The sequence below is a fragment of the Anabrus simplex genome, chromosome 7 (assembly GCF_040414725.1).
Source record: "Anabrus simplex isolate iqAnaSimp1 chromosome 7, ASM4041472v1, whole genome shotgun sequence".
Taxonomy (NCBI): Eukaryota; Metazoa; Arthropoda; class Insecta; order Orthoptera; family Tettigoniidae; genus Anabrus; species Anabrus simplex.
The window spans coordinates 187685110-187703706 of record NC_090271.1 but is presented as its reverse complement, the minus strand read 5'-3'; the positions used below and the strand labels follow the sequence as shown (position 1 = coordinate 187703706).

The 18597-nt window shown below is 41.5% G+C and overlaps 1 protein-coding gene across 1 annotated transcript in view; it reads right to left on the bottom strand.

Moving 5' to 3' along the window:
- LOC136877773 (dual specificity calcium/calmodulin-dependent 3',5'-cyclic nucleotide phosphodiesterase 1A) overlaps positions 1 to 18597 on the bottom strand; it is a 373065-nt gene that overhangs the window by 115394 nt on the left and 239074 nt on the right. The window contains exon 6 of the mRNA XM_068228741.1: positions 6460 to 6504. Coding sequence (XP_068084842.1) covers positions 6460 to 6504 — 45 coding nt within the window. The remainder of the gene's footprint in view (positions 1 to 6459; positions 6505 to 18597) is intronic.

The following is an 18597-nucleotide window of genomic DNA, read 5'->3' as shown; positions in this document are numbered from 1 at the left end:
GTTAAATTATATTATTGGACAACTCAAAAAAGACAAACATGCATTCTCTCACAAGTCACTTTAGTTAGTAAAGTGTTTGCTACAACAGACCTGTACTGTTGTTTAATATTGTTGAGAATGTGTGATGCATGTTGCTGACAATGAGGGGCGTCCTGTATGTACGAGAGCCTTGTATACGCCTCCCGTTGGAGAACGAGTGAGATCAGACTTCCAAGAGCTTGTCGATCCCTGGCCTGGTGTATGTGGTTCCAGGAAGCTACTTAATTCACTTGTTACCGAGCTCGATAGCTACAGTCGCTTAAGTGCGGCCAGTATCCAGTATTCAGGAGATAGTAGGTTCGAACCCCACTGTCGGCAGCCCTGAAAATGGTTTTCCGTGGTTTCCCATTTTCACACCAGGCAAATGCTGGGGCTGTACCTTAATTAAGGCCACGGCCGCTTCCTTCTCACTCCTAGCCCTTTCCTGTACCATCGTCGCCAAAAGACCTATCTGTGTTGGTGCGACGTAAAACAACTAACAAAAAATCGGGAGATAGTGGGTTCGAGCCCCACTGTCGGCAGCTCTGAAGATGGTTTTCCGTGGTTTCCCATTTTCACACCAAGCAAATGCCGGAGCTGTACCTTAAGGCTACGGCCGCTTCCTTCCACTTCCTAGGCCTTTCCTATCCCATCGTCGCCATAAGACATATCTGTGTTGGTGCGACGTAAAGCAAATAGCAAAAAAAAAAAAAAAAAATCACTTGTTGCCAGGATGGTGATTATGATAGCATTAAGCAACCATAGTTCGGTGCATTAAACTGTGGTGGCTCACGAATCTAGGAGATAATGGGTTTGATATCCCATCGTAAAAATGGATCACGCGTGAGAAAAGCAAACCACAGCGTATAGCTAGTGTTAGAACGAAGTAGCACAATGTTTCCCTTGTCATTTTAATGCCTTGTTGGGGAAACACGAGATATATTTTACATGCCGTCATTGTACGACATGCAGTGCTGAATGTACTTTTTTCGGCCTTAATAATAAATAAATAATGTTATTGGCTTTACGTCCCAACAACTATTTTTACTGTTTTATGAGACGTAAAGGTGCCGGAATTTTGTCCCGCAGGAGTTCTTTTACTTGCCAGAATATCTACCGACACGACGCTGACGTATTTGAGCACCTTCAAATACCACCGGACTGAGCCACTCAGCCCGGCTTTTCTGTCTTCGAAAATCCGACTACCATTACTGGGATTATAGGATCCGGAGGTGACACATTACTGTACCTCTGATAAACATATGGAGCAACTATCCTAGCAGCAACAGCATTCTATGCTCTTACCACAATACCGTATGTTTGTCACCTAATTTTGCTGGCGAAAATAACTCGGAATATGTGTACAGATGCTTTCGTAGGTTACATGTGGGCAGGGACGTCACTAGAAGTGAAAGTGGTCACCATCTCCTCCTAACCAGATATTAGATGACCATTGCTGTTTAATTGTAAAATGATTGTACAATATAGTCTTCGCAAGTAACTGTTCCCCTGGACGTGGAAAGCAGCTTTAGAATACAAAATAAGCAATCCTTGTATTATGATCCAACAGAATATTTGATTTTAAATTAATACAAACAATAAGGCTCACCCGTTCCATTATTAAGAGATGCCGGAGTGCTAGAAATTTGCCCTCGTAATTGGCTGCTTAATGTGATAGTACATTATTGACATGGGTCATTCATCACGTGGTCAGTCTGATGTTAAACATGCCTAGTTTTTAACTCTCGGACAAAATCAATATACTGTACAATAACGGGTGCAATAATTTTAAGTATGCCTTTTTCTTTATTGGGTATCCTTCTAATGTTCTTTTGAAAAATGAAATTTCATTCCACGAATAAAGTACACAATTAACGTAATTATTATGACATTTTTACCAGCAGTGATAATTGATATTAAGCGCGAATCAAGATGCAAGAGCCATGCTGCTTCAAAGTAACAACTGAGCAAGTATGGGATGTAATGAGCACACAGTCATGCGATCACTCTAAAGATCATGAGAAAAATGGCAATATCTGAGCATTTAGACTAAGAAATCAACAGACGTAGTCACAGATAAGCGATTCGAACAATAGTGATAAATATTAAGTTAATTCTTTCCCAACAGAAACAAGTTAATCGTTTTATTTTCTTAGCTGGAGGTGCCTTTCACCTGTAAATATCAAACGTCCGTATTTAATGTACTTTTAGGATATAATTACTTTTGAAATGTTTAAATACAGGTCTATGTTCTATAAGAATTACGGTGTTGAAAAGGCCACAACTTATTTCCTCAAAGTGTAAGAAATACTTGATCCTATGGAGGGGATAAGCCATTCTTACCTTGATCCCTAACATTCCAAGTAGAATAAACTCGATTCAGTTCTCTGTTATAATGAACAAAGGAAGAATTTTCTTAATTAGAGTAATCAGAGTATCCGGTTATAGGGACAGGAGATAGTTTTCCACTCGTTCCTCGAGTCAATTAGTTTCCCGTGTCTTCCAGTGGCGATGAAGATAAATTATACACACACACCTCAAAAATGTTTAGCACCAAATGAATTTTGAGTACTCCTGAAAGATGTTCGCTGAGACACTAGTCTCATTAAAAAGAGACATCAAAATGCAATGTGATCGGGCGAGTTGGCCGTGCGTGTAGAGGCGCGCGGCTGTGAGCTTGCATCCGGGAGACAGTAGGTTCGAATCCCACTATCGGCAGCCCTGAAAATGGTTTTCCGTGGTTTCCCATTTTCACACCAGGCAAATGCTGGGGCTGTACCTTAATTAAGGCCACGGCCGCTTCCTTCCAACTCCTAGGCCTTTCCTATCCCATCGTCGCCATAAGACCTATCTGTGTCGGTGCGACGTAAAGCCCCTAGCAAAAAAAAAAATGCAATGTAACGTCAAGTGCTAGGTGAATGTAGAAGTATAGTCAAGTGCTCGGAATCTTGTCGATATAGAAATAGTGATTTATATTGGTAATGGAATCTTACAACGCCTTTGCCCCGCACAAGGATCAGGTTCTTACAATTGCCTTGTGTTGATTGATAGCCTACACTTGCCCACGGTTCGCAGCGTCTAATAAAGTCAAGATTGTTAAACGATCAAGTTATAAGACCACCCGTCTCAACCCCTCAGTTTCACTTTAACTTTCAACCTAGAGATGACTTTTGTTCATTGGTTAGTGATTGTGTGCTGGAATTTACTTCAAACCAAAAAGAAAGTAGCTCATCACAGGGATGGTTTGTGGTCAACAGATGTTGAAGGAGGTTCTCACAGCATTAGATAAAAGAAAACGCTGTTGGAAACTAGATACCTTGGCTGTTCGACTCTGAATTGTAAGACATGCAATCTCAGGACAGTCCAGAAGATACCGAGCTCGATAGCTGCAGTCGCTCAAGTGCGACCAGTATCCAGTATTCGGGAGATAGTAGGTTCGAACCCCACTGTCGGCAGCCCTGAAAATGGTTTTCCGTGGTTTCCCATTTTCACACCAGGCAAATGCTGGGGCTGTACCTTAATTAAGGCCACGGCCGCTTCCTTCCCACTCCTAGCCCTTTCCCGTCCCATCGTCGCCATAAGACCTATACGTATTGGTGCGACGTAAAGCAACTAGCAAAAAAAAAAAAAAAAGTCCAGAAGAGAGCACTGTAACTGGAATCCTTGGAGACGACATGCACTGAACGAATTTTGGGTCTGTTTAGTTCATAAATATGTCTTAACGAGTCATTTGATCGTATGCACATTGTATATTGCGTCAGCAAGGCTTCATCGTAAAGAAGTGGTCTAGCTCAGGGGTTTCCAAATGGCGGCCTGCGGGCCGCATGTGGCCCGCAAAGCCATATAATGCGGCCCGCGAGAGCATTTTGATGAATATGTGAAGAATAGTTACAAAAGAATATTTTGTTGGTCGTTCAAAAATGTATTAATTTTTATACCCGTTGTAGACCCAAGTCTGAACTAATTTAATTGTTTTCGTCGTTTATAAATATTCACTTGATCTGAATAGATTATTTTTGATTTATAAAAATTTAAAATCCAAATTTCAAATAATTATTACTTTTTATGTCCAAATAACTACTTTTGATGGTTTTTGGAGACGCGAGTGTCCCGGAATTTTGTCGCGCAGGAGTTCTTTTATGTGTCAGTAAATCTGCCGACACAAGGCTTACGTATTTGAGCACCTTCGGAACGATCTAACATCGAACCTCGCAAGCTGTCTTCAGAAGACCAGCGCCTCAACCATCTGAGCCACATTATGCATATTATTTCGTAATAGTACTTCTGTAGGCCTACTATATGCAGAATTTTATGAAAATTGGCCTATTATCCAAGGGCGGCCCGCGAACATGACTAAGGTTAAAAACATATCAGATGTAAGGCTTTTCCGGCGTTTGCTCTATTAACCAGCGTTTCGTCTTAGATCTGACACTATAGACTCATCAGAGTGGGATGTGTCAGACCCTACGCACTGACGCTGGGGTGTATGCAGGTGAACTTATCAGAAGCCATTATAAGAGGCACAGTCTGATAACTGCATACGGGAGATAAATCTCCACAATGGAATTAATGCCCGCCTAGCAGTTCCGAATGGATTGTCTCGCACGAACCGAGAAGACCGATAAAGGGCTACGTAATGCCTTCCTGACGGCAACTGAAAAGTCTGTGTCTGCTCAGACAATCCAAAATCATCTCTTTAGAGACCATCTACATTCCAGAGTTCCTTGGAGAATATCTGAAAGTAAAACTTTACTCCGTGGCGCCAGCCGCAGATGAGCAATGGGACACTTCAACTGGAACCTGGGATCAAGACGTCAGGTCCTTCTCACTGATGAGTGAGTGCAGAATTTGTCTGACGCCTAATAATCGTCGGAGGAGGAAGCAGAGAGAGCGAAGTAAAACCACGCGTCCAGCCGTGGAGCTGATGCGTCATTTTTGAGGCGGCTATTACATATGGACGTCGAGACGCCGTTCATCGACGTTGAGGGCACCATGCCCAGTGTGCAATATCGAGACTGAATTCTCGAGCACATGTTTCGGGCATTCCGACAGCATATCAGAGACAGGTTCATTCTGCAAGACGGCAATGCGCGGGCGCACTGCTCCTATCTTGTTAACATCTTCCTCAGGGAGGCACAACTCAATCGGATAGAATGATTTGCGGTGCCTGCAGGTATGAATCCGATTGAACATGCCTGGGACCAACTGTAACAGGCAGTGTGAAGACATAGGAGCCCACCTCTCACCCTGGACACTGCTGTCGAAGAGTGCGATTGGGTAGAGCAGGACAGTTTCAAACACGAGATGGGAAACATGCCACGAATGATATAAGCATGCCTTAACGCACTGGGTGAAGTAACACCATAAGAAGACACAAATTGTCATTTCCAACTTTAATAGACAGTGCAATTTTCCAAATAATGAATCGTGCTTTTCGGGTTGTTCTTAAAGATAATCATGTCATTCGTTATAGGAAGTGATGTTCCTTCTGTACTTACTATTGGGTCGTGAACATCATAGTACCGAAGCAATACAGGTGGTGCAAAACTATTTCTGAGGTGTGTACTTATCATTTGGTCAAGACTTTACTCTTTATAGAAATACTTCGACCAAGCTCGATAGCTGCAGTTGCTTACGTGCGGCCATTATCCAGTATTCGGGAGATGGTGGGTTCGAACCCCACTGTCGGCAGCCCTGAAGATGGTTTTCCGTGGTTTCCCATTTTCACACCAGGCAAATGCTGGGATTGTACCTTAATTAAGGCCACGGCCGCTTCCTTCCCATTCCTATCCCATCGTCGCTATAAGACCTATCTGTGTCGGTGCGAAGTAAAGCAACTTACAAAAAAAAAAGAAATACTTCGGTGCTATATTAGTACCTTGTCTTTTAATTTCGTTGCGATATTTAATGAAACATCTTTCTCTTAAAACCTAACAGTACCATCATTTTCAATATACATATCTCCAAATTATTACTAAATAGCGATTAAAATGAGCGGACGTCGTAATTTATTACTTTTTTTGTTGATATTTTGGACATTTTTATAGGTTAAAATAGTCTATTTTCATTTTCATCACAGAAGATATATTAAAAGTTCAGACTTCGTTAGGCCTTGGAGTACCTACGTTGGTGGAGTTAGTAGAGAACAAGAGTTAATCAAAAGATATCAGAAAAATTAAAGTTGGCAAAACCAGGGAAAAACTATATTGGAGCTTTATGGTTTCCAACCACGTTTCACAAGTCAAAAGTGAGAAATTACTAATACTTCACTTCCAGTTTACATTTGTACATTACGCTACATTAAGTTCACTTAGTTTGAACAAACTGAAGACAGGCCGATATCTGTTATTTTGTTGTGCTTCGCAACAAAGGATAAATGCTCAGAATATTACCACTTTTACCACTGTCTAATTAGAAAGGAACAAGAAGAATTCTACACACCTAAAAAGCACGCCTGTATGAGTTCTCTCTTGTTCCACGGGACATCTACAAGACAGAAACATGTATGTCATTCCAGTGCAACAGCAAGCGCCATATTGGCAAACATACCTGATGATACTGTCAACTTTGCTTCGACGAAAATTTGCAAAGCGTTACTGACGATCCAGATTAGGCAACACAAAGGAATATGAGTTGCGAAAGGCTTACACTCAGAAACATTCCCTTATATCAGGCGATTAAAGCAGTGTCTTGAATATACTCATCAATTTAGCTCGTGATTTCATAAATTCCAACAGAGTAAACTGATATGGAATATAAATTAAACTTTTCATTTTCTTCTCCTCGATCTCGTAATACTGTAGATGAAAGTTGATTATGTCCTTCCGAAGATATGCTCCGCTTTCGAAGCCATTCTTCCTGTACGAATAATTCATCCCGTTCACTAAGTACAGTACACATATGTATGTATGTATGTATGTATGTATGTATGTATGTATGTATGTATGTATGTATGTATGTATGTATGTATGTATGTATGTATGTATGTTAGGGGCCGCCTAGCCGAGGTGATGAAAGCGTACTCGGTACACCCGGAAAGGAAGTGGAGGAATTTAGATAAGAGACTTCAGATTCCAAAGATGCACACAGCCCTCACATAGCACTCAGCCTACGCCAGAAATGAATACTAGTATCCCACATAGTATCGATGTTACAGATATGGTGGTGAGTATAGTTTTATGGGGAAGTACAACTAGGCAGTTATGATGATGATGATGATGATGATGTTTGTTGTTTAAAGAGACCTAACTGCTCTGTTACCGGCCCCTAATGGTACGAGGTGTAAGGAAATGAAATGATAATTAAAACTTCAAAATGTATTCATTGACGAGAATCTAGAACGAATTATGATGAAATGACCACAAAAATGACCACGGTTCCAATTCACAATGCCTTTGAGATGATGCTTGTTGTCCACAGGGGTCCAAAATACAGGTCACCGGCCCCTCGTAATGGTGCTAATCAATGCTAAAGCAGAACCATGGTGTTCCTCACCCAATGGTATTACTCACAGGCAACGGAGACCCATGGTGTTCCTCACATAGTAGTGCAAATCACTGGAAATGCGGAATCCCATGGTGTTCTTCACATAGTGAAACTAATCACGGGGGCCAGCTAGACCCGTGGTATTCCTCACATAGTGATGCTAATCACGGGGGCCAGCTAGACCCGTGGGGTTCCTCACATAGTGGTACTAATCACGGGGGCCAGCTAGATCCGTGGTGTTCCTCACATAGTGGTACTAATCACAGGCAACGTAGACCCATCGTGTTCTTCATATAGTGGTACTACTTATAGGTCACGCAAATCCATTCTGAACACAGTGGAACCAACACATTCCAGCGCACCGTTCGGCACCTTCTCTCGCTAGACACTAGTCTGTGCAGCCAAACGCCCGCTCCCCCGGCTCGGTGGAATGCACACGATGGTACTGATCACAGGCAACGTCCACACCCGTGGAATGCCTCACATATTACTTCTAGGTAACATAGACGCATGGTGTTCCGCACATGGTGGTACTAATCACAAGTAGTCTCATGGTTCTAGTTCCATCACCCCTTGGTCGTTCCTTTTAGTCGCTTCTTACGACAGGCAGGGGATACCGTGAGTATATCCTTCGTCTGCGCCCCCCCCCCACAGGGGGTACTAGGCAGTCATCTCGAAAAGGTTCCGGATAGCGGTGGCCTTCACCTTCCTTTCCTTCAAGAACCTTAATGGCTTGATCGGAAATATTGATTTGCTATGCATTGAATGTCTGTATTTTTTAATTATATAAGTGTATGAGTGAGATAGTAATGCTGTCAAGCTGCCTTGGGAGGGGGGTAAAAGAAGCATATTGATTTGACCGAAGCGAGTCACCAAGTTTGGAATCGATTTACTCAAATCTCTCACTGAACTTGTACACAGGTTTTAATAATCATGGTCTCATTAATCAATGGATGACTGTATACATGTTTCGTCAGGCTTCAGAAACAAACTGACGGTTTAAGTTGAAGATGAAAGTAATTCTCCACTTTACTGTTAATCGTCTATACCAGTCAGACTAGTAGTATATCTTCTCTTGGCCTGAGAAAAAAAGTCCCTGTAGTACACTGAATACTGATGAGTGGTGTAACCATATATGTCTGGGTTTACGCAGTCCAAGGAAAGAGTTGTACGTCAATAAGTGTGACTTCGAAATGTACGGACTGAAGGCAGATCTTAATTATTCACGATGAACGAATCTCAGAATCACTGCACTTACGAACAGCTACGGCTTCTCAACATGGGGTATGATTTTCCAGCTGTACTCTATACGGGAAGATTATTTTACTGTAAAAATGTGATGAAATTACATAGAGAACACGTAAGTAATTGTATAGAAATTTTACATTAAACGAGTTCTGAATAACTCGCCACTGAAGGAATAAAAATATTACAACTGATTTGTTTATAATGTGCTTGTGAGAGCTCTGTTGAGATATTCTCACAAGTGAATTGTCCCACCCAGCTACAAGTATGGTATTATAATAAAAAAAAATACAGAAGCTAATTTAAGCGTGGTAATATTCGTTTCTGTCGCTTTTTGTTACAAACTTACAAGGGTGTAGATAAGCCATTCATGCACTAACTGCAAGCATCATAGCAAGTGACATTTCTAAATGCGTACTCTTCACCCTTATTTAATTTGATACCTTGATGAAAATTTAACATGTTACATTATGTTGTCTATCATCAAGTTTACTTCCATGTACTGCATGATAAGCTAGTATACGCGCGGCAAAAGTCTGGATGTGAAAAACAAACAAACAAACAAACAAACAAACAAACAAACAAACAAACAAACAAACAAACAAACAAACAAACAAACAAACAAACAAACAAACAAACAAACGGGACAGTAGTTTCCGAAATGGTCTTCAGACTGTGCTTCAGGTTAACAATAGCGAATGTTAAATGGAAATCCGTGAAGAAGCTTGTACAATGACCCTTTGTCTGAACTACTTCGTTTTAAACCCACATCATCGGCGAAAAAGTAAGAGAGGTTTAAAATGTGTATCAATTTAGAATTTGCAGTTTGCGCACGAGTAGCTTACCTACGTCATTGTTTTAAAGCTTTTATGCATCGTTAATAACATAACGCGTGGCACAAACGACTATTACCAGCTGTTTACCATATAACAATTGGACAGTACTCTAAAATCATATTCAGGAAGTCCACGTCAATGGCAAACAAGAACTTTGATGATCTGGAACAAAATGTTGTGTAAAACTCGCTACCACTAAACAACAAATAAACTATCAGTGCTGTTGGAAAGGAAATCATGCCATTTGAAGAATACACACCGACTTACATACTCGACATTTCCAAAAGAAGTCACTGTAAGAGGAGTTTTAACAATAAAATATTCCTTGAATTGAAACTTGTTTCAAAGAAAGTATATTCAAGATATTTCTCCAATAACTTACCTCTTTTGAAGCTTCTTCTAGCTATGTTCCATTATCAAATATAGAAAAATCTGCTTCCACTATTTTTGCTATGTACTAAATACGCAACACACAAACATGAACAAAAATAGAACTTAATGTTTACACTATTTTCCTAGAAGGAAAGGGAGTCACGCAATTCATGCTAAATTCTGCCAGAACAACAAAGTGTAAATTCTACCAAGAAACACACTGACACATCATATGCGAAGAGAAACAAAGGGTAGATAGTCAGAGCCATGCAGCAGTCAGGGCTCCACACATGCCGTGCATACTTCTGAAACAATCATGGGCAAGAATATCGGAGAAAGGTGAGACCCCAATAATTACAATTATTTCATACTTATTCGGTCAAGTTTCCGAATATTTTAAAATTCACAAATGGCATTAGCCAGTTCCTCTTCCCAGTCAAAATATATCTCAAAGACTACAAGGCCTAATAAGCTATTAGTCTCCAAGTAGGTATCCCCTCGGGGGAGACTGTAACGTCTTGAGGGCGCGTTCCCAGGTGGCGAATATGGAAATGCCTCCCAGATATGGGTGGTAGGAGAGAATTAAAATACCTCCCGCGGACCAACAGGCAGGTAGCGTCTGATCCAGAGCAGGCGGCTACACGCAGCGTCTGTTCTCCATGTTAGGAGCGGCTGTATTCATACAGGGGAAGACAACGGGAAACCACCCCAGTGACAATATTCCCAGGAAGTTACTATGGAGAGAAAGAATAAATCAAAGGCCCCTAGTCCCGGGCAGCCTTTAAGTAGGCAAGGGGTGCTAAGAATCCTCCGGTTTAACATAATTAAAAATCAACTACGTATAGCTACATGAAACGTTAGAAGTTTATATGCAGCTGGAAAGCTGGACAATATGATTCAAGCAGCCAGGCGATTAAAAATGAACATCTTAGGAATCAGTGAGCTACGCTGGCCAAGTTCTGGATTGTGTCGCCATGAACATGGCACACTCTACTACTCTGGCAGGGACCCGCAAGACCACAATCACTGGAATGGAGTAGGTGTGTTCGTTTCGGCGAACTATGTCAGATATGTCAAAAACTTCATACCAATCTCTGACCGTACAATGCTGTTACAGATGCAGAGTCAGCCCTTTAATGTAAGCATTATACAAGTATATGCTCCTACAGCGGACACAAAACATGACAACGACGTTGATGAGTTCTATGATATGCTGAATAAGGTGTGTAAAGAACTCAACAGCACTGACATAATAATAATAATAATAATAATAATAATAATAATAATAATAATAATAATAATAATAATAATATCAGGAGATTTCAATGCCAAAATTGGGCAAGGTAGAAGGTCTGACTTAGTGGGAGAATATGGATTGGGTTCAGCTAACCAAAGAGGAGACAGTCTATTCCAATTCTGCCAAGAGCAAGATCTAGTTGTTTGTAACACTTGGTTCAAACTTCATAAACGGCGCCTCTACACATGGATTTCACCACTAGAAAAGGAAACAGGAAGACCAATCATGAATCAGATTGATTATATTCTGGTTAACAAAATATTTATAAATATTGTCAAACGAGCAAAAACGTATACTGGAGCAGATATTGGGTCCGACCATGTGCCATTAGTGGCAGATATCAGATTGAAATTGAAAACCACCACATCAAAGCAAGTGTCTAGCAAGTTTGATGTTACCAAATTGCGAGATGGTACAATTAAAAAAGCAGTAATACAAGACCTGAACAACAAAATGCAAACCAACAATAGCAACAGCAATGACAACAGTACAGAATATCAATGGAAAATATTACATGATACACTGTTAAAAGTCTGTAAGGATCATCTTACATCAACAAGGCAAAAGAAGCAGAGATGGATGACTGATGAAATACTTGATCTAATGGAACGGAGAAGACAAGAAAAGGGCAGAGAAGAGAGTTACGGACAGACACAAAGGGAGATTAAGAAGACAATCTGATTAGCCAAGGAAAGATGGATGACAATGAACTGAGAAGAAATAGAAGAACTAAATAAAGACCATGATAGTTTCAAGTTATACAAGAAAGTAAAAGAGATAGCTGGGCTGTACAGAAAATAGACGCCAATGACTCTCTTTCATGACACCAGCAAACCCAGCCTAGATGAACAAAAAATCATACAGACCTGGACAGAATACATAAACGAATGGTTCAGTGATGACAGAGATGAAATTGTGTACTTACACAATGCAAAAGGTCCAAAAATAACAAAAGAAGTATTACATTCTTTCACAATATCACCTAATGGTAAAGCAGTAGATCCAGACCAGATACCAGCTGAGGTTCTAAAACTAATAACTGAAGAGAATGTTGACCAAATTGCTAAACTTTTCAATACAATTTATGATACTGGAATAATCCCAGAGGACTGGTTGCAATCGACATTCATCGCAATAGCTAAAAAGTCTCATCCAAAGAAATGCAGTGACTACCGTCTCATAAGTCTGATGAGTCATATACTAAAAGCATTCTTACGTATAATACACGCACGCATTAGAACGAGGTGCGAAATAGACTTGGATGACAACCAAATGGGTTTCAGAAATGCCTTTGGCACACGAGAAGCCTTATTCAGCGTCAATGTCCTAATCCAAAAATGCCGCCAACTACACAAAGATGTATTTGCATGTTTCATTGACTATGAGAAAGCTTTTGATAGAGTGAAACATGAAAAACTGATAGAGACTCTCCAACGAAAACATCTCGATTGAAAAGACATACGCATCATACAAAATCTCTACTGGGGCCAACAAGCAACAGTCAAAATCAACCAAACCAAAACATCAGATGTGAAAATCAGAAGGGGGGTACGCCAAGGTTGTATACTCTCGCCGCTCCTTTTAAATATCTATTCTGACATCATTTTTAAAGAAGCTTTGCGTGATGTTGAACTGGGTGTGAAAGTAAATGGTGTTTTGATCAATAATATTAGATATGCAGATGACACTCTGATTCTGTGCAACACTATAGAAGGCCTTCAAGAACTCCTGAGCAGAATCCATGTGAAAGGTTTACAGTATGGTCTCAATATAAATGTAGCAAAAACTAAGTTAATGGTATTTAGCAGAAATAGTAATGCAAATGTCACCTTGTCATTAAACAACCGTAAAATAGAACAAGTACACCAGTTCAAGTACCTCGACAGCATAATAACAGACAGTATGGATCCAGATAAGGAAATCAGATGCAGAATTCAGAACACTAGAGCTGCACTTCGCAGGATGAGCTCTTTGTTCTGTAATAATCATCTGAATCTGAAACTCAGACAGAGATTAATGAAGTGCTACACCTGGTCAGTACTGTTATATGAAGCAGAAACATGGACCTTAAAAGCCACGAGTATCAAACGACTTGCCGCCTTTGAAATGTGGTTGCACAGAAGAATGCTTAGTATACCCTGGACAGATATGATAACAAACGATGAAGGAGGGCTAGGACGAAGCAAGAACTAATAACAACTATAAAAGTTCGCAAGATAGCTTATCTAGGCCACATATTAAGAGGAAACAAATATGGCCTCATAAAACTAATTCTCCAGGGTAAAATAGAGGGCAAACGGCGAGTTGGCAGACCAGAGATAACATGGTTACACAACATCAAGCAGTGGACCGGTATTGAGACAACTGAGAGACTCTTCCGACTGACAAAAGACAGAAAAACTTTCTCCAGAGAAATCGCCGACGTCTGGGCAACAGGATATGGCTTGAAGAAGAATAAGAATAAGAAGAAGGTATCTCCTAAACGGGAGGGGATCTGGAAATACTTAAAACCAAAACCCCGTGGTGCTACAGCTGTGATGAACCAAGCGACCACTATTCAGCCCGAAGGTCTGGAGATTACCTTATAACGTGTCGAGAGCGTGACGAATCCTCTCGGTCGTTATTCTTGGCTGACTAGATCAGAACCACTATCTATCCTTCAGGTAGATCCCCAATATTGTCCTCACGCAGGCTGAGACGATTTCGAACCAGCCATCGGATCCAGGATAAAAATCCTTAGCTTTGCTTGAAATTGAACCCGGGTCCCCTGGTAACAGACAGGCTCGCTATCCCCAGATCGCGGAGCCGACAGGGGAATATTTAATAAGGGAAATATTCACAGTGGTTACAAAAAGAATGAGGGTTCAGAAAAATCTACAATTGCAAAATGAGTCAGTTTCATTATTGAAATGAATACACTATCTACCGAAAAGTAATTGGGTATCCATAATGGTTGGTAATTTAGTACGTCAGTTGACTTGTATGGCTGACATATGCTTCAGAACGTACGAGAACCAGCTGAGAAGAAGATGGGACGAGGTTCAGAGCTATTGGACTTCAATAAGGGCATGTTTTTGGGGTGCCACCTCAGTGGGCTGTCTAGCAGGGCGATTGATGTGAAGTTAAACAGGCCTAAATACACAGTAGCATTCATCCCGCGAAAGTGAAAGGTGGATGAGAATTGTGCCAATAGTGCACGTTCTGGGTGACCTACATTTTGACAGACAGAAATCGCTGAATCCTAAAACGAAGTTGTCAAAAACAGGACACAGCCGATGGCTACTATTCGACAAGAATTCTATGCAGCAAGAGGAGTATCCGTCTCCATTAAAACATTACATAGAGAGGCCCACCTACTCGCATATTGTGGCTCGGGAGGTGTTTGGACAATCGCAACTGAACTCTGGAGCTATGGAAATCGGTTCTGTGGAGTGATGAGTTGACATTCACCTTATTTACATCCGATGGAGGTGTATGGGTGTGGCGTCTACCCGGGGAACGGCTTATGCCAGAGTGTATAGTGCCTATCAGCAATGGAGTTGTGTGGGGCTGTTTCTCGTACTTCGGCGTGGGATCGCTGGTGTTCATCCGTGGGAGCATATTCTGGGTAACGAAATGCTCCAGAAATTGTGGCCTTTTTACACAATGGACCTTTGTTACCTCCAAGATGACAATGCTAGATGTCATGTTTCGGGACTACTTATGCAGTGGTACGCCGTCAACAATGTTCGCTAATTGGACTGGTCCTTCCAGAGTACAGACGTTAATCCAATGGAGCATCATTGGAACGAAATGGACTGCCGGGCGAGGTCTCGTATGATCCTTTCTTGTATCTGGACGGGGAAAGGAATGATATTGGGGGCTCACCTTTCTTGTAAATCCGTTCCAATCCTGGAAAACAACATGCGCTTCAAACGCTGGGTTCTCATGCATGGTCATCACTCACGAGCAACTTTACACAACACACAACACACTCTTCAACATAAAACACTACATTGTCGGAATACGGAATGGAAAAGCCTCATTTTTAGTTTTAAACATGAGTTAGTTAAATATTATCTTAGAAATGGTTTACAACTAATATTAATATTAACATTAATAATTTTAATGGTTTACGTCACACTAACTACTTCTACGATTTTTCGGAGACGCCGAGGTGCTGGAATTATTTCTCTGAGTATTTCTTTTACGTACCAGTAAATTTACCGACACGATGCTGACGTATTTGAGCATCTTCAAATACCACCGGACTGAGCCAGGATTGAACCTGCCAAGTTGAGTTTAGATGGCCAGTGCCTCAACTGTCTGACCCACTCAGCCCGTCTAAAGAAGGAAATGTCGACCTGATATAAACACGGGAATAACGGAAAACACAAAGAAGAAGATCGCAACTCTTTGCGAAGGGAAATAATTTATACTTATCTTTGAGTTTATTGTGGGGATTATGAACATGGATGTTTAAGAGGGGTTATCTAAGGCTTCTGCTGGTGTGGACCGCGTCAATTTATTTCTTTGTCAGACATTTCACCCATACTACGATGTCGCAAGGGGTTCTATCCATGCTATTATGACACACTTCTATCACTGCTATTGAAAATGCTTCACAATAGCATGGGCGAAACGTCTAACATTGTAAATAAATTGACGTAGTCTATCCTGGAAGAAGCATTAAATAATGATACCGACCATGTAAGCTACCGAATAAAGAATTAAGACGGGTTATTTGAAAGAAAGGTTGAGCATGTATTATACAGAAAATACTTGCCATGCACTTTTTCAATTCTCAGTAGGTCTAACTGTTCAGGAGTGACCACCGTAATTACCCCAGTGCACCTTGAGTTAATGAAAACTGAATCTGAAAGCCTCCTTTTCAAATTGAGAATAGTAGAGCAAGGAATACCATGCATATAATACAAATTAGGATATTATGTCCACTAACTATTATATTAATGATGCTGCGTTATTTAAGCTTAAAAATAACGCAGTGTTCTACCAAACACAAAAGTTTACGCACATCCAAGTATTCCTTTCGTTTACCATTCTTCTAAAGAACGATCGATATAAACATTGGTTAATTATCCGCTGTTACTTTTGGTCCCAACTATCAGTAACAGTTGTTCTTCTTGTTAATCTGCTTACCCTCCAGGGTTGGATTTTCCCTCGGACTCAGCGCGGGATCCCACCTCTACCGCCTCAAGGGCAGTGTCCTGGAGCGGGAGACATTGTGTCGGGGGATACAACTGGGGAGGATGACCAGTACCTTGCCCAGGCGGCCTCACCTGCTATGCTGAGCAGGGGCCTTTGTGGGGGACGGCAAGATTGGAAGGGATAGGCAAGGAAGAAGGAAGGAAGCGGCCATGGCCTTAAGTTAGGTACCATCCCGGCATTTACCTGGGGAGGAGTGGGAAACCACGGAAAACCAGTTCCAGGATGGCTGAAGTGGGAATCGAACCCACCTCAGTTGACCTCCCGAGGCTGAGCGAACCCCGTTCCAGCCCTCGTACCACTTTTCTAATTTCGTGGCAGAGCCGGGAATCGAATCCGGGCCTCCGGGGGTGGCAGCTAATCACACTAACCACTACACAACAGAGGTGGACATCAGTGACAGTTACAGAGAACAAACAGCACGGTAAATATTCTTTACATGTACATGGTCGTGTCTATTCGATGTCGTACGATGTCGACATGTAAATGATCTCTGGTGACACATTTGTTGTTTATCTCAACTCAGTCATAGGTCGCCCAAGAGAGATCTGGTGTACTCAACCATCCGGTAGAGTGAAACGATACGTCGAAATTGACCAGAAGGCTGCCCAGATGGCGTTAAATTAAATGCCTGCACATGGTAACTGAGGTAATTTTATTATTATTATTATTATTATTATTATTATTATTATTATTATTATTATTATTATTATTATTTACATTCAAATTGAGTCTTATGGACTGCATTTGCATTTTCATTTTCACCCTTCAGATCTTGTTCGTCTGCCGCCCTTGACATCCTGTTCGTATCTCTTGAACTCTTATATTAGAACCTTATTTTGCTCTTCGTCCAAAGATGGTCTCCGTCTTCTGGACTCTGATTTCACTTTAAGACTCTGATATAATTTTACCGTTGTCTATATACAGCTCTGTCGCTGATTTTGCTTTCAGGGACACCGATCTGTCTCAGGTCTTTCTCGAATTATTGGAACCCCATAATTTTGTTGCTTCTGGTTTTACGAAATTCCAGATTTTCTTAGTAAATCGGCCATTAATCATACGGAATATGTGGCCGTAGAATGATACTTTACAGCAGGGCCTCTCAAACGCCCACAATCTCACGCGTGCAAACTGAGGCGCGGAGTTCCTGTGCACAGTGCATCGGTCCCACTCGGATCGGCTCGGAGCAACGCTTCGTCTCTGGGCTACTCGGCTAAGCTCGGCTACGGAGCAAGCGAGGAAGAGGGAGACAGGCGGAGCGAGTGAGAAGGCGTGGGGAAAGAGAGAGACAGCGCTATTGCTACAAATCGAGGAGTGGGGGTCTGCACTCTGGTCAACCAAGCAAAGTCGTCTTCTGCACCGTGCACAGTGCAATGCATTGGTGCATGCACCCTGAATGGCCCTGCGTTACAGGCTTGTGAGTGACTGCAAGAAGAGAATTAGAGTAGGTGAAGCATTATCTGATCCTGTAATGTTAATAGGGGGTGTCCGCAAGGCAGTATCATTGGACCTTTGCTTATAAATACATAAATGATATGAATAAAGAACTTGAATCTTGTTGCAAAGATCTTCATTAGACCTCAAACGTACATGACCATCAACCCGTCTGTTGACCAGATTCTACCGTAAGCGCCTTCGTTCTCTTTTTGCTCATTGAACAACTTATTCCTATTTACTGGTAATCAACGTCTCTGAAGCATACAATCCCTTTGGTTTAACAACTGTACTGTAGTGTCTAAACGTGGCTCCAATTCTCAAACATTTCTTACTGTAGGTGGTCTTCGTCAGCTTATATAACCAGTCCCATTTCCAGATCCTGACTTTGATCGTTTCCTGTTCTTGTCCATTCTGCTGGAATATTTCACCCAGATACTTTACTTCTTTGTCCTTCAAATCTTCCCACAAGTTCTGATCATCCTTTCTGGTCCATCAATGATGTTTTTTTTTTTTTTTTTTTTTTGCTAGGGGCTTTACGTCGCACCGACACAGATAGGTCTTATGGCGACGATGGGATAGGAAAGGCCTAGGAGTTGGAAGGAAGCGGCCGTGGCCTTAATTAAGGTACAGCCCCAGCATTTGCCTGGTGTGAAAATGGGAAACCACGGAAAACCATTTTCAGGGCTGCCGATAGTGGGATTC